The sequence below is a fragment of the Amphiprion ocellaris genome, chromosome 5 (genome assembly GCF_022539595.1).
Source record: "Amphiprion ocellaris isolate individual 3 ecotype Okinawa chromosome 5, ASM2253959v1, whole genome shotgun sequence".
NCBI classification, from domain to species: Eukaryota; Metazoa; Chordata; class Actinopteri; family Pomacentridae; genus Amphiprion; species Amphiprion ocellaris.
The window spans coordinates 21722502-21747258 of NC_072770.1; the positions used below are offsets into that span (position 1 = coordinate 21722502).

Genomic DNA, 24757 nt, shown 5'->3' on the forward strand with positions numbered 1-24757 from the left:
AAGGTAAATCTGAAAATCAAAATGACAATCAACAGTGGGCAAAAGGGATAACTAAAGAAAGTTCAAGAATAATATTAAAAAAGAACCAGCAGTCTGTTTTAATACAATTTGGATAAAATTTAATAAGGTATATGTGTTGTCTGCAGTGGATCCACACATGGGTATGTGTTGCTTAATAATTACTCATTAGGCAAGACTGCAAGAATGTGTTTGCTCTCATCGTACCAAGTTTCATATTCAGATATATTTTAAGCAAGACTGCAAGCAAAGTTAATTAGATTTCAACTCAAGGGGTATTTTTCCTGCTAAATTTGAAGACAGTCTGACACAAAGCTGACCTTAAAGGAATGAGGCTGGCAGCATTCTTTGTTTTTCTTACTGTCAACAAAACCCAGAAATAGACCAAAACCAACAATGCATCAGTCCATCTCTGAATACTTTCCAACCTCCCACTGTCAGCTCATTAGCTACTGCTGAAGGCAGAAATCTTGGGCCACACACCACATTTTAAAATGCTAAAAAAAAATTTAAAAAAAAAAATCCTAAAATAGTTGGAAACTAGTTTTTAGCAAATGCTTCCCAAACAGAAGCATGTAGTGTTCTATTTTATTTATTAATATTTTTGAGGGAGGATACTATTTTCAACTGTTAATTTGGTGCATTGATATTTACACCAGCAAGGAAATGTAAATGGGAGTGACTCAAAATAAAATCAGTTGCAATATGCAATGTGACAATAGTAAATGGAGCTGTGCCGTTCTCCTATATGTGTTGTCTTTGATGAAATAAAGATATAAATAAGACATCAGACTCTGGCTATATAGACAAAACTTGTTAGGATTAACTTTCTGCTTTAATCCCTGAAATTGCAAGTTCCCATGTACACAAACCTACTGAACTGAAGGAATTCAGAAGTTCAGGAAGCCACATGTGCATTAAACTTGGCCAATTCTTACAATCTGGCTGAAACTTTGAAAACAAGCGACACATTTATAGCACCTGCATCCCAACATAACCTCAGATGCTCTTAGACCCGCTGCTCCATTCTGGAGGGAAGCTGTAGTGACACTTTCTGCCACAATATCACACCTTGCCAGGAGCTGGTGGCATGATTATCGATGGCGTCAAAATCCTTCCTCTCAGAAAGCTGCTCTCAAATCTCGTGCACAGCTTGGCAATAAAAGAAGCAAAGAAATGTTGAATCCATGTTAGCCCCTGCTGCTGGCGCAAGAGAAGATTCCAGGCCCTAAATACAGAATAATGAGGCATTAAACTCTGGGGCTGAGGAGGGTAATAATAAGATTGAAAGGGGGAGTGGGAGTGTGGAGGGCATGATGGGAAAAGGGACAATAGTTTCCAGAGGAAAGACAGAGTGAGGGAACGTAGGAGAGGGGAGAAGGAAAGATAAGGCTGCTGGCTTATCCTAGTTACTGGGGAAGGATTAAGTGATGTGCCACTTTGGTTTGGTGAATGTGTGTGCACGCAAACACACACAAACAGGCCTGATCAGTCTTTCCTTCCATTCAATCACCCTCCGAGAGAGACACACACACATCCAGGCATGCGCTGAGAGGGGTTAAGGAGCTGTGCTGCCCTCTGAGCCAGTCTTACTGGGCTGTAATGACTTTAGAGGATGTCGGATTCTTTTTATCCACCAGTGTAATATAATAATGCAGAAAGGAGGGAGCTATCTTCTCCAAGCTGTCTCCACTGGCTTCACCAGACTATCTTACCCACTCCCGCTCTTTCCTCCACTGTTAGAACTTCTGCCATCCTCACCTCTCTCTCTTTCTGCCCTCTGCTCCCACATAAATACGTCGTCCTTTATAACCTTGACCTCCTTCCCTTGTTCCCTTTCCTTACGCTTTGTCTTCATTCATGCATTAGATTTGTTCAGCCTTCTGTTTTTCTTTGTGTTCCCTTTCTTCTTTCAGTATCACGTATGAGGTTCCTGAGCTGCTCCACCCTCAGTCACGTGCTGCTTCACTCCAGACACTTGGGTCAGGCCTCCTGCTGCTTCAGGACCCTCTGGTTATCTCCACACTGTCTAAATAGCCATACTGTCCTTTGTATTCTTCCTCGCTGTCTGTGAGTGCTGGATGAAACAGAAAGTGGTTCTCCCCAGGGGCCAACGAGACACAGGATTCTCAGCACAGCCAACATCAAGTATTAACTGACTAGGACTTCTTTTACTACATATAATCAAAAGAAAGCACAACAGCAATTTAAGACTTAAAGTTACTGCATTTCCATGTTTATTTAGTTGTTTCTTCTTAGTCTTACTGTTGAATAAATGGCCAAACATATATCATAAGATGTGACATGCAGTTATATTCAGGAACATATATTGCTTTGTTATTGTTGTTCTTTGTTCTTCCAGGCCACATGCATGAGAATAGGCACTTTGCCCCATCCCACCTCTAGGATAGCTGTTTTTTTTTTGTTCAGGTTTAATAAACAGCATGATGACATAATTGACTCACCACTAAATAATCAATTCAGTTGCCTGGAATTTCATTGGCTGGTCATTATGTTTTGGGTTGGCCTGTAACACCTTATTATTGAGGCATAACAATATAAAGAATTAAGATTTGAAATCTAGTAATTATAATAGTATTACAAGAAATCTGATAGGAAGATTTGGTGTCTGTGTAGTTGGGAGACAAACTGGTCTAGGATATGTTGGTGTGGTGCAGGTTCTGGAGGTGTGGAAAAGCAGCTGGTCTCTACCTGCATCTACATCTTGGCCTTTCACGTCTTCTTCAGAGCTGTAGGTTGAAACTTGCAGCTTCACTGTGAGGACTGGACTTGTGGAGTGATGATCGTAAATACCAAAACACCAAGCACCAAACCACAGGGTGCTCATTAAATCTCAGTTTCTCATTTTGCACACTGACACCTGTTAAATAGACAGAAGATATGACATGAACACGGGGCAGCTTAGGTTTTTTTGTTGTTTTCTTTTAGTAAGTTTGCAGCACTAGATTTTGGTGACGTACATATTTCCAAACTGGCTAACTTATCTGTGACATAATTTCCTTGTGATGAAGCAAATTATAGCAATATTCTGTATAGAAAAAATGGAAATGGTTTATGGGCCTGAAAAGGGAAGCCAATGTGGCAGTGGTCTCCCATAGTCAGACCATTCTGCAGCACTGAATAGTCCGGCTGCAATTCATTATCATTTTGCTAAAGAAAAAAAAAACAAAAACAAAAACAAAAAACAAAACGCTTTGGCTTGTCCGTATTTCTTTAAACTAATCACAACTGGGCGGTAAAAAGCCCTGGATGCAGCAATAGTGTCCCTTCAAAGTCAAAATGGGGAATGTTTAGGTGGACACAGGAGCAATCTCATTAATATGGCTAATTGACTGAAAAAAAACTAGCAAGGCCGCCTTGCTGCACAATCAAACTCCTAGGCAAAACTCTAAATTTTCCGTTTGAAGGTTGTTCTATGCTGTTTCCTGTAGTGAAGGGGATTCTGTAGCTTATGGACAGCAAAAGGCGAGGAGAAAGTCCACTGAAATAAACTCCAGATGCAGGTTTCCACCTGCAGCCTACGTCCAGTAAATCAGACGTATGGTCAATCCATGCTTTCCATATGTGTGTGCAGGCTAATATGCAGATGTGGAGCTTTCTTCGGACTACAGTAGGGCAGCGTCGGTCACCTTCCTCGCATATCAAACACAGAAAAACACACAAGGGAACGACAGCTGCTTACTGGTGAAACAGTAGCACCATGTCAGTGATTATTCCTGAGGTGTGTGAACATAGCTTGGGATTTCTGGAGAAAAGTGGACTTCCTACTGCGTTTGGGCTCCGTTGATGGAAAGCATGGAAAAACAAAATTCCTCCCAAGTCTGCCAGCGACCACTTCAATTACATTTGAAGAACCACTTGTTTTCCTGGCCCATGTACTTGTAGCATACTTGGAGGACCCTTGTGGACTTGGCTGGATGACAAAATTTACACGTACCCTTTCAGAAAGCACAAATTAGAATTAATGCAAAAGTCATTCTTTGCAGTTGCTAGCAGATGACGACTCCTCTGGTTCCAAAAAGAAGGCAGATTGTATAGAAGTCTATGAAAAAATGACCGTACTTCTCAGTTGATTTGTTCCTTATTAAACATTTTTCAAATGAGTTTCTGGCCCAGACCTTTAAATTTAAGTCTCCTTAAATACAGAATGGTGTTCATTTAGTAAATTATGAACATAGATAATAGAATAATAAAGCAGGGTGTCATTTAGAGTTCTCAGTTAGATCCACCTCTTTCACCTCACATTCAAAAGACCAAGACGGTCAAATTCCAAACTCGCCCTGAAACCTGTGGATGATGTCACTGTGGCTACATCCGTCTATTTTATGCTATTAATGACTTTCACACATTAAACACAGTCTTCATTACCATAAATGTGATAAAAACGCCTCTCACTTCCTTCCCATCTTGCTCCCTCCACGCTAAGGTTGCATGCGTCCTACTGCTTCACCGAGCTGCAAATGTTTATGCACATGGTTGTTGTTGGGGATGGGGGGTCCAATTTAATTCACCAGCAGCCAGTTTCAGTTCACATTAACACAGTTTAATAAAAGACTATTCAATTAGCTAAAGGACTCCATGAGAGTGTTGCTGCGTGCAGAAACAGAATGGTGACTGTCATTGATGGAGCCACACGTTCCAATTAGGCTCACTGTCGACTTCTCACATATACAATGCCAAGTTGGCTGAGGGAAGAGAGAAGAAAAGAGAGGAGGGGAAACAGTGAGGGAGAGAGAAAAGTGGAGGGCAAATAACTCCAGCGCTGGGTGAACTCCAGGAAGAAGTAGGTACATGTGTGTGGATGTGTGTGCGAGTGCGAGGGTTTTTATCTCGACTGCATGTGAATTCTAAGCGTCTAACTTTACTTGAATTGATCCCCATTAAGTCTTTACAAAGGGCAGCAGTTTGCCAAGGTCTGACACCGTCTCTCATTTGCTGACACCCCTTCAGCTCTATGAGAAAGAACAGCCGACAAACAGCATTTCAAGAACGGAACAAAGGAGAGTGCAGAGCTGCTAAAACATATATTAGACAATGCAGCTGACTGTCAAACTTGTCTCCAACCCGAACTACAGGATGTCTGAGAGGTTAAAGCTACGGTAACAGCTCAAAGTATTGCTTTACAGACAAACACATGCACTTACGTAGGTGGAAAAAGCAAGACAATTACTGCTCATGCAACTCATCCTACCCAACTGGTTCCAGTAATTGTCAAAGACTGGAAATCAATAGTGGCGCATTGTGAGGCATGAGCAGCCATCTTCTAACCTTGCACCATGCAGCTGTCTACCCCAATCAAAGCTGGCCTGGTTTCCACGGCAACCTCAATCCCACATCCTTCCACAGTTATAGGGCGGGAAAAGAAAAGGCATGGCTCCGAAGGTGTGGGGTTGAAATAGAGCTGGAGGAGAATGAAGGAGTGAAAAATAAATCGAGTCTCTAAGGCAAATCGGTAAAAAAAAAAGAGTTTCAGCGGTGACGTATATTTGATAATGAGACTCATTCAGATGGAACAAACCTCACTTCCTTAAAAAAAAACAAACATCACCCGGCTATCGAGATTGTGTTTATCTCATTTCACTGCCAAACCACATTCAAAACATCTGATAAAACCCATTCTTCCATTTTTTTCACCCTTTGTGCTCTCTTATCCAATATATTGCCAAAATATCCCTGATATTTCTGTAATTCAACCAATTTAATTAAAGGGGGTGGGTTTTCTAATAAAAGCCAAATGGCAGATAGCAGTGCCCAGGCTTTTCAGGAGCTTGTTTAATCAGAGAATTGTTGAATGGGAGAAGGCAATAACAGAGTGAATAGAGGCTGGTATTTGTAAAGAAATGTCAGGGAGAGAGAAGGGATATGAGAGTCACTGGCTGAAACCTCTAATATGGTGCTGACTTTAATATAGGTAATATGCGTTTCATGTCTGTTGGGTTAGAGCTGCCTAATCCCTGGTGACGAAGTGCAGCTGGAGTCGGAGGCTTTCCACTGACTCACAGACAAAACGGGACCGACAGACGTCACACAAACCAGGATCCATTTCTTTATCATTTCGCTGATCGCACCGTTTCACTTTACTAGATTTCTATAACGGAGCACATATCGTATGGATTGGTCAGCGGCACAGCGCCTGTTATGTCACGATCGATGCCATGGTGGCAAATAGGAGTCAAACTGTGATCAATAGATCACTCCTCACAGCTATCATTAACAAAAACACTCCGCTACATTGACCGCAACTATCCAGAAACAAGCATACGGGTACATTATAAGTCTATTAATATTCTGTATATGTCCGCTATGTGGGTCTGTGTGTGTTTGTGTGTGCACGATAACAAGCCTCTGTCATTCTGAGGGTGGCCAACCATGTCCACATATAAGTGGAAATGCATCTTGACTGAGTTCCTCACTTTCACACACACACACACACACACACACACAGGTGCAGGGTAGTGCTGTGAGCTGTAGCTCAGTGTGCTGACCTTCAGGGTTATCTGGAAGGTTCCTCCACACCTTGCTGCTAGCACAAACCCCTGCTGTCACCATGGAAACACAGCTAGCAGGGACAATATGTGCCCTGTCCGGTGTGTTGCGTTCACACAAGCACCTATATATGACGACACGCACGGGTTCAGTATACGAGAAAGAAAAAAAAAAAAGACACACATACATGCACATATTAATAATGCACAATTCACTATTCATCTGTCCTCCACTTCATTTATCCCTCATTTCCTTCACTCTCCTCTTCCTTCTCTCTCTTAATGAAACCATGAGCACGGCACACAATCAAGCCCCTGGGCCTGCACAGCATTGTCAGAAGGGTGCACACGACCCCATTTTCAGTAGTGGAAGCATTATTAGCGTGCCGTGACAAGAGACAGCCATCCGCCACCACGCTACGCACACACACACATAAACACACAAAGACACACAACCCGCAGTCTCATCACCACTGGATCACTGGGATTTATTTCAGCGACGGCAGGGGTGTGCTGGCACAACTTGACAATAAATCAACACATTGTACACTCTAGAGTGACGAGTCAAGATAATACACTCAAAAACCAAGAAGGATGGCGAATGGAAAAGAGGAGGGGGTTATTCAGTGGCTAAATAAATGGATGGATGGATAAGAGAAGGACAGAGAGGGCGAAAAAATGGACGGCTTTGACATGCTCTCTGTTTCTTCACTTCTTCTCCTCTTCTCCACTCACTCCTGCTTTCTGTGGGTTTCTCAGCCGTGATTCGTCAGAGCGCTCTATAACAGGAGACAGATAAGGAAGGGGGAGGGGAGAGAAGAAGAGAAACTGTCAAATTGTAAATTTAAATTACAAGAACCCAAGGGGAAACTCAGAGAAACCAGGATGTACCATGGCTAATCCAGGCACTCATATGTAAACACAGCAGCCAAACAGTGACACTGCACATCGCCACAGAACCAAGAAAGTATGACACCTAAATACCTAAATGTCACCACTGGGAGGCTGAGTATTCCTCCTATTTTCCTGAAACTTTGAAACTTAACTTCGAGCTTTTCTCTGCCAGTTAGAAACTCACTAGTGTGGTATGAGCTTACATAGCTGTCTTTTATGTTCTTGCAGCTTTCTCTGACTGCTGGATATTATCCTCCTAACCTGGAGACAAAGCTCATTTGTCAGGAACTTACTATACATAAAGAAGAATCAAATATAATTTAAAATGGCAAGGTTTCTGACATCGACTGGCACAACAGTTTTAATCATTCAAGCATTCAGTCAACAAACTGGTTCACATCTTTGACTGAAAGAGACGGAAATACGCATGAAACATACACACTGAGGTACACAGAGGAACTATAGTGTATTAAATGTGTTTGTGGTGGCTCTAATAGAAAGGCTCAACTCTGTGTGGAGGCTTTTCAGCTGTAGCTGATGCAATCGTTGAACTACATGGAAAGAAAAACAACCGCTAAGGAACTGGACAAGACACACACATGCAACACTGGCAAAAAATGTCCTTACTTTCTGAAAATATCCTCTCTCCCAAGGTCTAAAACTCAAAGTGTTCCTCACAAAGATGGCCATGCAAGTGCACACACACACATAGTTACACATACATAGACACACGTAGACAGACACTTACACACACTACAGTTCTAATCCAGTGAATCCTAGTAACTGCAGGGAAGGTCTGAAGTGGTTTATTGGTATGATAGACCTACACTTGACATATTTTGGCCACTCTTATAAACTGACCAGAGAGAGGTTTTCTTTTTTTCTTTTTGTGGAATAGCTGTGCAACTGCAACAGACTAAGTAACAATTCTAACAAACATGTCTGCCTGAAAAAATAACCCTTGACTTTTGAGACGAAGCACTTCAGCTGCAGGTACTGCAGAGGCTGCAGTGTGGAGAAGAAAAGCTGAGGGGGTGTGTGTTGGTGTGTATCTGTGTTTTATGCAACGGCTGGAGGAATCAGTATACTACACAATTGAGATTTTTTACAGTTGAAATTTTTTGCACATTTAATGCAGGTATTATATACTTACTTAAATTAGATTTATGACATCAATGGACTGCTGACAATAAATCAGGACTAATTTTAAGATTTCCTTTCACTAAGCTTCATCTCCGACTAGACTATTATCTACATTCTTTGTAGTTCTCACTTTGCTCTGTTCAACATTTTGATGACGTCAGCTTTGCTCTGCTTGTTTGTTCATCTTCGAGTATCTGCTGCATATCAACTGCTTCTGGATGAAAGTATTAATACGATCAATCTGACCTTTGCAAAGAATTTAAAAGTCAAACTGAAGCACTTAAATCACCAAACAGTTGCATTGCAGTCTCTGTGTGACACACGGCTGTTGTCACCAAAGTGAAAACAGAAAACACGCAAAAAAAAATTGCATTCAAATGTGATGAAAGCAGATTGTTCTGATGGCTCAGTAGACACCTTGGATTGGTTTCTTATTGGATTCTTACTTTTAGTACCAGATGGTGAAGTTTATTTCCAAACACACACACAAAAAATCCACATAGAAGCAGAAAAATATTCTCGAGCTACTGCACTCAGTAGTTGCCAAATAAATTAAAGAGCATAAGGTCCCCTTGCACACTATCCCTAATTATTTAAGGATACCTCATTTTGGAACAAAACTGCACAGATTAAAAGGAGATAAAACAATAGCTCCTTTAGAGCATCCTTGCAGATTTTTTTGTATCAAAATACTTCCCAAGTGACTTGGCAGGGTTATAAAATGAGATAAGACTATTAAGTTTTGCCTTTTTATGTCGATGTAGTGTCACACTTCGAGCTGATTATGTTTTAGAAAGCCAGCTGACTATAGGGTACAACTAAACCCCTCTTGTGTCAATACACATAACACAAACACACAGCCTCAGGAGGAGCACAGGGCAACACAGGGTTAGTGAAGCATTAGCTTGTGGTTGCTGGGTGGGCTAGTTGGCATGCTAACTACCTCTGTGCTCGCCTGGCAGGCAGATATGCTGGCGGGCAGGTTAGCTGTTCACTTGCCAAGTGCATCCCAGGGCATCGCAGCCTGTGCCTTTGAATTGGAGATGAGCGGCAAATGTGACAAGGGGATTTAGTTTTACTGTTCCACTCACGTCCTGAGATATAAAGGGGGACAGTGTGTGTCTGCATGAGTGCATGAAAACTCACTGTGCGTGTGACAGTGGTTGTTTATGTCTGCAGGAGTTTAAGCATGTGTTGTGTGTCTATATGTGCGTGTGTGTGTACGTGTGTGTGTGTGTGTATGTGTGTGTGTGTGTGTGTGTGTGTGTGTGTACGTGTGTGTGTGTGCGTGCGTGCGTGTGGGAGTGTGAGGCAACAGGGGTGTTGGTATTGCCACGCTCATACACGGCAGCGCGATGGAACATTATGCCTAATGCATAGTGCATGAAGTAGTTCCTGAATTTCAAACTGACCCCTGGCACCTCCCACAGTACGCACAGTTCAATTTGGTGCCCCAGGTCCAAATTTGGACTGCTGCCATCCACACTTGGATAATTTAAAGACAGGAAAAGCTTCTTATGCACAACACCTTGGACAGGGAGGGCAGCCAAATATTCTAGCTCAAGGTCTGCTCTGAATTTTAGAAATACTCTCAGCTGCCAATTTATTTAGATACACCAAGCAGGAACTAATACTCCAATACAACTGCTCTGCAAGAATCCTACCCTCATGAAAGACAGAATGCTGTTTTATGTATGCATATCTAAGGCTATTGAACAGATTCACTCACTACTATGTCAAATCTAAACCTTAGAAGTTGGTGAGATCAAACCATAATGTGTTATTTTTGCGTTTTCAATATATTTATGAGCTGGAAGAAATTTTTACACTATGTTGGTGCAAAAGTGCAAAGTTGCCAACAAATTTATTTCATTATCACTGGAAAAAGGTCTGGTCAGATTAGATTTATTACACAAAAAAACACTGCCTCACGCGAGACACACAAACATGTTTTCTTCCACCTGCCAGTCTCCATCCAATTAGTGAGCAGTGTGAGCGGTGGGTAGATTGTTGTGTTCGTTGGCTGGGAATCAACTCTGGACGGCTACAGCAGAGAAGCAACAGTGTGCACAAGCTGGGCATGTTCACACTTCTACAGTTATGAGCTAATGGGCGACACACACACACAGCAGACACATGCAAATACAGCTGCAGCAAATGTAAAGAGACACACACATGCAAGCACACAGGCGTCTCGCTCACTTGTCTTTTCTCTGCGAAAAACAAAAATAATAGACAAGTAGAAAATCAATAACTGTCTTCTCTGCTCAGTGCTAACAGCACTCAGTTCTCTGCGGCTCTCTGGAGGGACGGACACAGTTGCCAGGCAGGACTGTCAATCAGACAGTCACCGTGGCTATGACTGCTTTATAAACACACAGTCATTCACTGATTACACAGTCAGCATGACAGCCAGGCAGTCAATTAGTCAGTCGAGGAAGCCTCTTAGTCAGTTAGTCAGCTGGTTGGTTACATGAACAGAACCACTGAAACACGCAAACACTGAGTTTCTGAGGTAGCAGCACAAACACAAGTTGAGATCCTGAAACTGATACGGCAGTTAAAGAGCAACGTTATCATTCATTTGGAGTTGCGTTTAAGGCCACCTGACAAATCTAAGACCAATATTCCCTCTCTTTTAGCTCCATTGTTGGTCTCCACTAACTCCTCAGGGAAATGGCTCTGTAGGTGCAAAGTGCTTCACCATTCTCACCAGCTACATGTTAACTGTGTCAGTCTGTCATTTGGGGCTGGGAAGGTTGTGTACGGTGGCTTATAGAGGGTTTTTTTTCTGAAAGCAGCAAACAATTTTGTTATGACAGCAGTGAGAGTGAACTAAAACAACAAATTTACAGACCAGACAGCTTTACAATGAGCTGAAACTTCATAAAGTTGAGTAGAGCTCCAGATTCAACTGATAATTTTGGTAGCTTCCTCACAATCAGAGACGTCATTAGTCAGCTGTCGGTTAGTTACGTTGAGTTACAAGCAGATGACAACATGTTGTCTGCAAATCATTAGCCATCAAACATGAAGATACAGTTATGAGGCGCCATCAAAAAGTCCAGTCTATTCCTTTCGAGCAAGGTGCTGCCATGGGCGTGTCACAGGTTTTAGTAGCAGCTCTCATGAGTCAAGATTCCACTCAATGTTGAGCGCTCAATATCTGGGCCTGCAAGTCTGCAAGGATCTCCACCAACAGGCTCAGGTGGACCAAACCTTCATATTGAGTATCATCACCGGTGAGAAGAATTCGGGTCTACAGATACGACACAGAGACTAAACAGCCGTCCTCGCAGTGGAGCAGCCTGCAGTCTCCAAGACCTAAGAACCATCAGGTAAGGATTACATCAAGAACACGCTTGTCCTTTTTATCAGCATCTACAGGGTTGTTCACCATGAATTCATCCTCAAGAGTCAGACTGTCAATGGCGGGTTCTACTGTAACTTCGTAGGGTGCCTCTCGGAAAACACTTGGCTCAAACGACCTGAACTGTGTGAAGGAAACTGAGTGTCATCATACCAACGGGGCTGCCCACAGAATGTTGAAAACATGCAAGTTTGTTGGCTGCACCAACACCATCATCTGCCCGACGCACCAGATTTGGCTCTCTGTGTCTTCTTCCTGCTCCCTAAAATGAAAATTACGTTGAAGAGCTCTGACGCAGTGGACGAGATCCAGCATGTGTTGCAGATGGTGGTTGATACAGTGTTCCAAGCATTGCAGTAGCGCTGGTTGCGACGTATAGCTGCACAAGGAGATTCTTCGATGGGGATGGTCACCAAATCTGAATCAGGTACAGTTTCTGCTTCTCATAGGTGCAAACTCAGAACTTATTGATCCCATCTTGCACAAACTAAATGTAGCAGATTCAGTCACCTCTACAATTTAGCAAAAAGTCATGATAGTATGAATATATATAATGCAAAAGTAACAACAATTTTGGACATTTCAAATGGTTTTCATAAAATGCAATATAATTTTATTTTTCAAAAAGTAAGTGGCATGTTAAATACCACTAAAAAAATATTCATATAGTTTTTTGTTTTTTGTTTTTTTGAATATGGAACAAAAAGAATTAATCAATACGTGAAGATAGGAGTCAGGCTTTATTTTTATTGACCATTTACTAAACAAGCCTCAAAAGCCCACAACAGTATAATCATTGTGATATTCTCAGTAAATATAACAGCTGAACAAAGACAATTTATTTTTTGTATTGTGACTCACAATTGCACACAATGACCCTGAAGACAACTTTGCTCAGAGCAAATAATCAGAGCTTCAAGGTCAATTGCTGGGGGCATCCCTACAAGAGTCTTTTCATTAAAAACCATTAAGAAAAGAAACAAGCTCCTTGATAAAAAAAAAAATTAATAAATAAAATATTCAAAATTGGTCACACCAACAATCATTTCACACAGTATTTGAATTTCTGTGACATCTTGATGATGTCTTGTGTCTTCAATGATTTCCTAAATGAGGTAGGAAATGATAACGACAGTTCCATTCACAGAGTAAAAGAACAACCCAGTCTTCATGCACCAACTCTCCTTTGTCACAATTTACCCCCCCTCCTTATCTTAACCCAAATGAAGTAAGACACATGGCAGCTCAGACCTGACTAGAGGGAATCCATCACATGTTGGTGATGGCAGCCAGTGGAGTGTAGCAGCATGGATGAGCTATTTAGCTGGATGCTGATGGAGGGGTATATAGATTGGGGAGAGAGAGATGGCAGGTGGAGGGACATAAGAGAGAACAGCTAATCTTCATGGTGGCCTGTGCCTGCACTAGGTGGCCGCCTTTAGAAGATGGATGTGAAGGAGAGGTAGAATGAAGGGAGGGAAAGAGAGAAATATGTGCACTAGCATGCGTTTATGACCGTACAATGTTCACACACACACACACACACACACATGCACACACACACACACACACCACACACCACACACACACACACAACACACACACAGATGCATGTAAACGCAGCAATCACACAAGAGATAAGATAAGATAAGATAAGATAAAGTTCTTTATTTCTCCCCACTCCAGGGGAAATTTACATTGTTACAGCAGCTTTATTTACAATATATACAAGGGTGGCAAAATTTTTTAACAGAAAAAATAAAAATAAAAATAAAGTTTAAAAGTGCAGAGATGTGCAGTGCAAGAATGTCAGTGCAAAAAAGAGCTGTAATTAACGTGTGGTAGTATTCCATAAAAGGATATTAATACCGGGGATATTACAGTGTATAAAACTGATGGGGTTTGTGTATGTGCACGGTTGCATGTGTGTGAATATCTGTGCAGGAGCAGACTGCTGCTGAATAGAGTGGTTGTGTTATCAGATTAGAGTTAGCAGGCAGGCCAAGGCTCACAGTGGGGCTCACCACCTGCTACTACTGATAGCCATGCACACAAACACACACATTTTTATTATTTCCTTATTTGCGTTTTATTTTACATTCCTAAAACATTGTCTTAGTCCCTTCTCTCTCACTACAGTGACTGACAGAGCTCTGTCCTCTCTCCCCTCTTCCTTTCTTCCCATTTCAACACTCTCTGCCATCCCCACCGACAGAACCTCTCTTCTTTATTCACCCTCTCAACATTCCTTCCATCATCCACTCATTCCTTGTGTATCTCTCTTACAGTTTTCTATTAACCCTTCCTCACTGACAGCCACTCCTAAGCCTCTTTCTACCTAGTTTTCTTCTCTTTCATCAGTCTCCATCCACTCTCCTATTGACGGGCACCTTCCTCTTTCATCTCAGCTACAAAGACCCATCTCTCTTTTTTTTTTTAGCTAGAGATGGCAGAATTTCTTCACTTCCTATCAATCAACTTCTTCACCTGGACAAACTGAATGGGCCTGAATGAGACGTCTTGATTTTTTTGTTGCTGGAATTTGCTGTAGCAGAAAGACGGAAAAATAGGAGAGCAAAACAGTCTGCCATTACTAAAGCCATTCAGTTCTTTTTATGGCCAATGGAGGTCTAAACATTTTGTTAGGACTGAATGTTGTCTGAGAGGTGCTTAAGATGCTGCTGACACTACATTTAGAAATGGACAGCTCCTTGGAAAATAAGTGAATTCGTAGTTAAAAGTGGCTGATGTGGAAAATGTCAACTGAAATGTTTGGAGGAGGAGGGGAACAGCTCTGCAGACAGTAACGCACATACAGAGGGATGCAGCACATAAACACTCACGTGGCATAACTTATGGAGAGAAAAATAATAGAAAAAATAAAAGACAATGCAGCGTGAACACAGCAAGATCCATCTGAAAGCCCACGCACTCCAAACTCCTGGTTATTTTCTATCATGTTCACAGATACACGTATACAGTCAACATTGTTCTCCTTGAAATCCTATTTTCTTGATCCTCTATAAATACAGCTCCATGAGGATCTAAAGTTGAGAAGATGTGATCTCAGACACATTTAATACTTGACTGATATTAAAGACCAACTGAGTAGCCATGTTTCCCTAATCTTTTTTATGAACATTTTGAATAGAAAAAGTTATGGAAATGGAAAAAAAAGAAGAAAAAAAAACACTCACACATACACACACAAAATTGCTACTTTTTTCTTCTTCTTGAAGGTTTTTTAACACTTAGCAAACAACTTGCTTCGTACTGGGCTTCTTTTTCTCTGTTCACTGCATCCATTCAGGATGTAGGTTTTAATGCGATCTTCTTACGGCAATACACAGATGTGTTTCTATTAACTTCTTTGGAGCGAATTAACTGGTGTATTTTGATGTATTCTGGCATTCAATCATTAGCTCATTAGCTCATTAACTCAACAGCAAACCTAACTGGAAAGATTTTTTGATTGATTAAACCAATACATTTCTCTTTTGATTATTTTTTGTTTTTAATCTATAAATGTAGAAAAATAATAAATTAAAATCAATTTTAAAAATTCACTCTGAGTTACAGTAAATATTCCAACACTTTAGTCACCACCTTTTTTTTTCCTGTAACTCCTAAATCAAGCCTTTGAACAAATCCTTAAAGGAGTGAACATCAGTCAAAATATTCACACTTTGACAGTGTGAAATTTTCCAACTCAAACACATGACCTCTAGTGTCCCCTCAGTAAACCATCTCCTACTCAGTCATAACCCATTCTACTGTTACTATGGTATGAACTACATGTTGAAGCCAAATGGAAGCACACATAGCACTGCAAATAGCTTAAGATTATTCTTCTCTCCAAGTCTATTTTCATTAAAACCTTTCTCAGTAATTGCCCACATCAGCTCCAGCTGCAAACACAGTGTCAGAGCAGTGCTGATTTGATCTATTTATATTTCAGTAAGTGATGGTTGACTGGGCTGTAACACATTAAAAGGTATTTCGATTTTTCCATTGCTCTGGCACATCCCCCATGTTTATTTTTTACCTCTTAGAAATGCTGACGCAAAATTCAAATGCTTTTTAAAAGCAATAAAAAGACAGCTTTTGGGATTACCTTAGAAAATAGTCTCCATACACAAAAGCATCTGTTGCGCATAATTTTTTGTTAAAGCAATGCTCCATAAGCCTCAATCAAGGCAGAAACAGAGTGGCACTTCAGCAGGCATCTCAGGGACCAGCACAGACTCACACATCAGAGTAGACAAATACCACTGTCAGGACACCGACGGGTTCAAGTGGGTTAAGTATGTGGGATGCAGTGGAAAGTATGGCGCTCTGATACTGTTAGCCCCTGCTGACGATATTAAATAGTACAGCAATAGCATTAGCATTCTGCACATGGTCGGCACTGGAGACTTGGAGTATTGTGGAGGAGGACGGGCGACACTTACTGTAAGTGCCGGTTTGAAAAACGTTTGCTCTTGAATATGACTTTGAGGACGGCTGTGTTTTGTTTCACTGAGAAGGATGTTGAAAGAGAGAATAGATGATGAAAAGGTAAAAGGTACACTCACAGACTGTCACAGGATTACATTCACACACACAGACACACACATTTGAGCCCATGGATGCCCAGAGTATAAAAACTTCCAATGAAAATGATCTTATACAGTAGTGACAAAATAAGAGATAGTGTCTAATGTCACACCGAAAAGACACAAAACCTATTGAGCGTCATGATAACGTAGGGCCTTGGTGAGCTGACATTTACCCTGAATTCCTCACACATACACACAGATACACACAAGCTACCATATGCATGACAATGGCCCAAGCAGAGACACTGACGGGAGAGGAGACAGGGGAGTGATAGCCAAGAGGAGGTGAAAGGCCATATCTTGAACCAACTGTCTTTAACGGATGGCAGAGGGCAGAATGTGTGAAAAAATGTGTATGTGTGTGCATGCATGAATCATAAAACATAAAAGAACCTCTGAGTGACATATAAGGAAGGCTGTGCCACTGCAGATAGTGAGTTGGGTGGACTTCAAGCAGGAGACGGAAAAAGTGAGATAGATATTCTAGTGATGTTCAGATCAAGACTCTGGCAGAAAAACAGACAGATAAGCAGGCTGCTGTCATTGGCAGATTGATTGACAAACATAGGCAGTCTTCTCGGAGAGGAGCAGATATATGGCAGAGCCTACATGAATGCTCTTGGAATGTCATATGAGTCAGTCCTCACTGTGATGAACTGACAGAAGTACAGAAAATACCACCAAACTATGAGGGAAAGAGTTTAAGCCAGAGACATGGTATTCAATAGGCATCGAGCTGCAAGTACAAAAAGAGACCCAAGAGAAAAAGATAACTATGTTCAAGAAAAGTCTGAACCATAAAGTATCAACTGCAGACTAAGATTAATTTGTCAGAAAAATACAGCATTCTTGCTTTAATCACAGGGAAGAATACATCTGCTTTAGAAAATCCTTACAAGCACAAACAGATAACAAAAGAGCAGAGCTTTTAAGCTGTCGGGAGGTTTTCACCAGGCTAAAAGCTTTGCTGTCTATTGAGTAGTCATGTTATTGTTGTACAAAGCTGAAAAATTATTGCATCCAAAATGTTGTATGCCTTTTCTAGCTATTTTATCTGCTCATGAACAGCCAGTTTATTTTGCTGTTAGTTTAAACAGAAATGACCTCTTTCTGTCTGTTAAGTGCATCTTAAAAGTATGCTGGTGTATTACTGCGGTGGAGGGCAGAAATGGTCTTTTAAAAACTACTAAACTATGAAGAGCATGTATGTCTGCCCAAACTTTCCAAAATACGTCACATTTACTTTGTTAATTTTCATACCGTGTATGAGCAAATGCCTAGTGAATTAAATTACCTACTTGACAAAAAAGATCAAACCTTCTGCTCCACTTCTGGAACAAGCACGCAGGCACCTCATTATTAACAGTCTCAACCGTAACAAAATATTTCCTCTGGGATCTATAGAGCATTATATTTCATAATGAAATATGATCTAGCGTTCTCTCTCAAGACTAAACCTGCAGTGCATACTGCTCCCTGTTGACCCTGAAACCACCTGCAGCAAATACCAAAACTTTTCAGAGTGAAACTCGAGTCCAAGCGCTCTGTTCTGCAAAGCTATGAAGCTGCCAAGCAAATAAGGCAGTGATAACGATAAATATGTATCTTACCTGTACAGATTTTGCTGATTTATGACCCTGAGAAGTAGGAACAAAGTTGGACCATCAGCGATGTTTCACCGCTGACATTGGTGATAAACAGATAAATTAGTGAACTTAAGTAAATTATTATCATTCTAATATTTTATAAAACTGGGATGGACCTGCAGGCTGCACAGTGACTTGGTGGTTAGCACTGTTGCCTTGCATTTAGAAGATCCCCGGTTCGCATCCCAGCCTTGCCCTGGGATCTTTCTGTTTGCAAGTTCTCCCTGTGCATGTGTGGGTTTTCTCCTCGTACTCCGGCTTCCTCCCACCGTCCAAAAACATGCAAAAATATGTGCTTGTTTGTCTCTCTATGTGTGGTCTGTAATAGACTGGCGACCTGTCCAGAGGGTCCTCTGCCTTCACCCTGAGTCAGCTGGGATAGACTCCAGCCTCCCCGTGACCCTAATGAGAATTAAGCAGTGTATAGATAATGGATGGATGGGATGCACCTGTTCCTTTATCTTTATCGTATGCCTCTCTGTTCACAACCCCTCTTCATGTGCACCCTTGGGGAAAACTAGATCAAAACTCTTTTGATTTGACTTTCATTTCCTTATTGCATTCTACTTCACTGACACCATCCGTCTACTCTCATTACGTTATACATGATCCTGCTCAATCCATGCCAGCGGTACTAAAGATACTCTAAAGACGAGATAGTTATATAATATGGATGCAATTAAATTACAGCAGCAAGAAGTTTTAAAGTACCCTTGGAGAAGAACTACAGAAGAATACTAGAATTGCTTGTCAGAGTTCACTTACTTAATTGGAAAAATTGGTGATTTGTTGCCTGTATAAAATATGCAGTACTTATGTCTTGAGAAAGTATCTTTCTAGGAACTTATGTGTTCGACAAACACAGCAGTAGGTCTGAGATGAAGAAAACATACACAGCCAAACTTAGATAAAATGTGAGTGAGCTCCACGGTCAGCAGTGCAGAGCAAATGCACTGGTTAATGTGACAAAGTGTTCAGTGAAAGATGTTTTAATGTGAGAAGCGTGGAGGGAAGGAATGGATCAATAGTGACAGCTGCATAAAAGATCTAAGGATGAGCAGCTAATACACGAGATTGGTGGATAAGAGAGGAATAAAGCAGGAAAGGATATGACATAGGATATTATATTAAATGGAGATAGTTTGCCGCCACTTAAATATGGGATCTTTCACATTTACACATTTATAACCTAAATCTAGAAATATTTATACGTTTTTTAACGTCTGAGATTGGGACAGAGCCCTTCAGAAGTCTTAAAGGTCAATGTGAAAACCAACCATCGTCAAAAGACTGGTGCAGGCCACTCTTAAAAAGAAAGATTTTATCTCTGCTAGATTATCCCCATAAAGAAAGGTTAGACAGAGAAGATGTCAGTGATAAAATGTCCTGGATCAAAATTGTTTTTTCCCAAAGAGCAATAGCTGCCATGTGAAATTTGAAAAAGTCAACAGCTTAGTATCACGCGACTTTAAAGTAGACAGACTCTGGGATTTTTAACATGTGAAGTTAGTTTCAAGAGAGTCAAAATTTTGGCCTGCCCAGAAAGAAGTCTACAAAAATTATTCTTCCATCTACCACAGAGCACAGTAGGTGTTACAATAACAACAATTTGGTAGTTGGTACAAAAACAACTGAAATTGTGCGATTTCTAATACCAAATTCAATACCACAGCAAGTATTTCAACATTAAGTCTTTAATTTGAAACAACTGGGATGAAGCCTTAAAGCAATAAAAGACATTACTGTTTTTTTTTTTTTTTTAAATTGCACTAAGAAAATAAAACAATCATCTCTTTTGTGGTTGCTTTTACATTTCTACTGCAGTGCCCACCTGCTGGATTTATGAAAAAAGGATGCAAATAATAAATAGCCAACATGTAATAAATACATGAGAACATTTTAGCATTGCAAAAAATTATGGACTGTAGACTTCAAGTCTTAAAACAATACTGTTTTATGAAACTCATTCATCCAGTTTTCTTGTGAGGACTGTGGTGAGTTTTTGACAGTAACACTTCAGGATGTGACTGTGACAGCATGGCATAAGTATAAACTAACATTTGAAATTCTCTCACCTTGAATTCTCTAGATGTCTCTGAGACATTTAGATAAGTTTAAGGTGTTTCCTCTGGTTGTTGTACATATGAAACCATTTTCATTCTGACTTTTAGTTGTTTCTACCTGGTCCCTGATCATCGAGTCAAACATGAAATATCTCCACACATGACTATTGAGGTGCATTTTTTTTCTTACCCCCCACAAATCGCAGTGGACGTGTAGCTTCACCTCCACCTACCAACAACATACTGAAAAAAATCATAATCTCCGGTAAACTACCTTTGACAACTGCATTTTGTTTAGTACCTTCAATACCACTGAAAATAAATAAAATAACATTTTCTCATTTCTCTTATCAAAATGGTCCTGAAGTTTTGGTTCTCGTAAGGCCGGACAATATAGCTGAGAATTAAATCACAATAAAACATTGTAGTCTTTTTTTGCCGGAATATAATCAACAAATCATATAAAGACAGTAAGTAAAAGCCGGGCGCACATGAAAACGACTACAGCGATGCTAGCGCATTATGAGAAGGTGAAGGTTCAGAGTGGTTAGCCAGGATTGGATATCGCTGAAAGGAGACCTTGACCCGGCTCCATGCAACTCCCAAAATAAAATCTGTCAGAACTCAGGGAATCACTGCGAGTTGGCACTTTGTTTTTGTTTGTTATGGCTTACATTCAGCGCAATAAAGGAAAAAACTATCTAACAATTGTGTCTATCACTGCTATGACCGTTTTATCACGCAGGCCAAGGTTCTTATGACATTCCAAGGGCACCGTAACATTTGGCTACCATTGTAAAAGAACCTCGATTGCATTTATCAACATCAGTCAAATTCACTTTTTTTCTACCAGGGCAAAAATTCTGATTTTTTTTCTTTAGAAGACTGGAGGTTCTCATCCCCACTACCCACAATACTCTCACCTGCAGAGGGATGAGTATATTGTTGATGTGTTTCATACAAGCGGAAGGTTTCTTTTTCATTCATTTCACCTTTTACTCACTCCTTCTGCCACTTCAGTGTTTTCTCCCACTTTTTTATTCTTTGACTCTCATTCACACTCACTCTGTCAAAGATATGCCTGATTGAATCTGAATGAAACACGTGCTTTAAAGCAGTGAAAAACAGCTTGCCTTTACTCCACCATACTGTCTATTCTTTAAAACACAAACGCTTCCAGTCTGAATTTATATAACACATGCTTACAAAAAAATGGACTCATGTACAAACACATATCACACTGTTTTCCCCAAAGAGCCCCATCCCACTGGCAAATGGTTCTTTTGAACCGGTTTAAAAAGACTGATTGCTTTTATTGTGAGCCTTTGCCTTGCTTTTATCGACATTTTAAACTGCCAAAATCACCAATTGTTGTTTTCTGCCTTTTATCTACTTTGGAGCCCTATCAGTGCATTTTTGTCATGATAACAATGTGCAAATTGCCCCATTCATTATTGTTTTTTGATGGAGAAATTGGGTAAAATAAGCACTTTGTAGATAAGCGTAGCGTCTCACTACTATTTGCAAAAGCATCAGCAGAAAGGAGAATGCATTTCAAAGCGCTGAATGCCTAAACTGATTTTAATTCACTAATAATGGTGTAATCTTCCTATCAGAAAGTTCCAAAACACAGCGCGCTCCTGGTGACTTATAAATCCGCTCAATAAGCATGTCTCATTGATTTAACTTCCCATTTGAAGTGTCAAAGTAACCAACATGTAGATTACAATTCTCTGAAGTGAACTGATTTGATATGGGGATTGAAAGGTTTCTTTGTCTCTAAACTCCTTTGTTCCATTGTCAGTGTCACTGTCAGGCTTCTTCCAGGTCTGTCTAATTCACTGCTATTCTTATGGCTTGCCTTCTTAAAAAAAAAAAAAAAGAGAATACATTTAAAAGAAAATTTTGAAAAATCTTTAAAAGAAAGGGAGGCACTGCATTTTTTTTTGGCCGAGTGTGTAACTCAAAGGGAATATGAAGTGAAGAATAAACTACAGCAGAGGAAAATTAATTGAAAGTAGCATTATGTCATCTGTCACACACATTCACACATATAACCATTCAATACACCCACATAAACGATTTAACATTCAAAAAGATACTCAGGCTGATAAGCTGATGATCTTTATTTTCTCATGCTCCCACACCCACACACAGTATGTAACCCTCTCTTACCTTCTTTGCTTGCTGGACACAGGTCATGTACTGTTTGGCCAGACTGGAGCACTGCAGAGTCTGCTGTGGATTTTCTCTGTAGCACTGAAGCACCTTGGCCTGCAGCTCAGTGCACAAAGATGCCGTCTGCCGGGGCCTAGAAACAGAGGATTGGAAGAAGGCTCAGTCGGTGCGATGGGAATGTCTTCAGATACTGTATTGGCTACCATCACCATGTTGTACATTTCTGCCTCATTTTGTATTTCAAAGGCGCTTCTCTTGTATATCTTGTTCCAGGTGTTACCACCAGTAGGCCTGTATCAGTCATTCTGCATTGACATACATGCTGACAAAAAAAAGCTCAATATTACTCCCTACTGTTCATTTGTTGTCACATGCAGAGATCTGTTTGTTCTCTAACTTTGTGTTTGTCTTTCAAAAATGCATTTCACAAAACAGATTGTTACGACCCAGCTCGCTAAGGGAAAAGGAGGTAACAAATAAACAACCAGATGGTTGCAGTTGAACCCAAGTTGATTGTGATTTTAATGAGAAGTAAGTTTTTGTGACAAACAAAAAGAATATAAACAGGCCAAACAAAAGGAATGATAGGCGGGCGGTGGATGCAATTCAAATGAAAGAAATTAATAATAACAAAAGGTGGACTTCTGACTCATTCACCTTATAAAAGAACTCAAAATGAAAATCCTGCACTCACTAATCAACGATCAAAAGTACAGGTGAGAGTAGCACTCCTAAACCCTATTTCTGAACAGCTACATAAACTGCCAGTTGTGCTGAACAAAACTCCTTGTGCCGAGTCACAAGTGACAAAACTAGTGTCTCATGTGTAACTGACAACTTTCAGATCTGCAATGAACAAGTTACCAGAATTACAAAATTAAGAGGCACAGGGCGACCTCAGCTGCCGATGGCGACAGCCTTCCTGAACTTTTAAACAGGCGCAGGTATGATTTTTGCAGCTTGATAGGAAAGCAGCGCTAGAGTGGTTCAATAAATGTAAGAAGCAGGACGGAGAAGCAGGGAGACACAGCGAAGGATTTTATGGATCTCAACAACAAAATCATTATATATGAATATTTAATGATCTGCCTTCCTATTTTTTAAAACAGAATTTCAGTAGCATGTTCATGATCCCATTTCTTATCAAACAGTTACAAATTTAACCTTTTTAAAAAAAAAAAAAAAAAAACTGGTGCTGTCAAACGATTAAACTTTTTAATCAGATTAATCACATGGTTGCTGTGGATTCATTTTTGATTATTCATGATTACATATCATTCATTTTTAATCTATATTAGTCGCATTTCCTTTTGCGTGAGCAAACAGATTCAAGAAAGAAGGGAATATATATACATTTAACATGTTTATTAAACACGTGCTTCAGTGGAAAAGAAAACTCTTTCTTGCAGAGTGTGCCTATTATTGTAAGCTGGTGGACTGTTCTGTCTTTGGGGGTTTTTTTGTGTTCAAAAAGAGGGCCAACATACTGTTTAGCACAGGGGTATTCAACTAAAATTCAAAGAGGTTCAATCAGAGAAAATGTATTAAAGCAAAGGTCCAGAAAATCTTAATATCTAACTTAAATTAGTGTAATATATGTTGATGTAACCTGGTAGTTTTATTAGTGTCTGCATGTAATCAATAACTGACCATCAAATCAAATAGATTCAGTACGGTTCAAAAACATTTTGACAACATTTATTAATAAATAACTTTCGATATAACTGTACATCTAAAAATAATGACTGAACAACCTGAACCAACTTATATATATCTTTAACCATACCTAAATCTCAAAAAAATTTAAACAGTTGAACACTTTTACATTTTTTTCTGTCTTATATCACTCCCCTTATACCCCTGCTGCTTAATGGGAGAACTGAGCTGCCAGTATTCTGAATTGTGGTCTGAATGGTGTCAGGGTTGTTCTCAAACACATTTGGAGCTCATTGGTGAGTCTGGAACCATATTTAGTTTGGATTATATTCATAGTTGAGAAGCTGGCTTACAGCTGTATGTTGTATAGTCAGCATGTGCAGGGCGACTTTCCTCTCGGTGTCAATTTGTTTATTACTCCGCCAAGGAACTGTGGAGTTATGTGACGATCGGTGTACGTTTGTCTGTGAATCTATCTGTCCGTCTGCAACAGCACTCAAAAACAGACAAATGGATTTGGATGAAATTTTCAGGGAAGGTCAGAAATGACACAAGGACCGCCTCATTAGATTTTGGGACTGATGCGGTTTATAGTCTGGATCCACGGATTTGTTAAGGATTTTGCATTGCGAGATACAGCGGCCGGCACTTCGTCGCCGTAACCATGACAACAAGTGAACGCTGT

General features: G+C 40.3%; 1 protein-coding gene across 2 annotated transcripts in view; it reads right to left on the minus strand.

Annotated features, from left to right (window-relative positions):
* Positions 1 to 6986: 6986 nt before the first annotated feature.
* Positions 6987 to 24757, minus strand: part of LOC111565892 (MICOS complex subunit mic25a-like) — a 65767-nt gene continuing 47996 nt past the window's right edge. For both annotated transcript variants that reach the window (XM_035946414.2, XM_023266198.3), the window contains 2 exons: positions 22414 to 22549; positions 6987 to 7303 (listed from right to left, as the gene is read on the minus strand). In XM_035946414.2, coding sequence (XP_035802307.1) covers positions 7280 to 7303; positions 22414 to 22549 — 160 coding nt within the window. In that variant the 3' untranslated portion in view covers positions 6987 to 7279. The remainder of the gene's footprint in view (positions 7304 to 22413; positions 22550 to 24757) is intronic.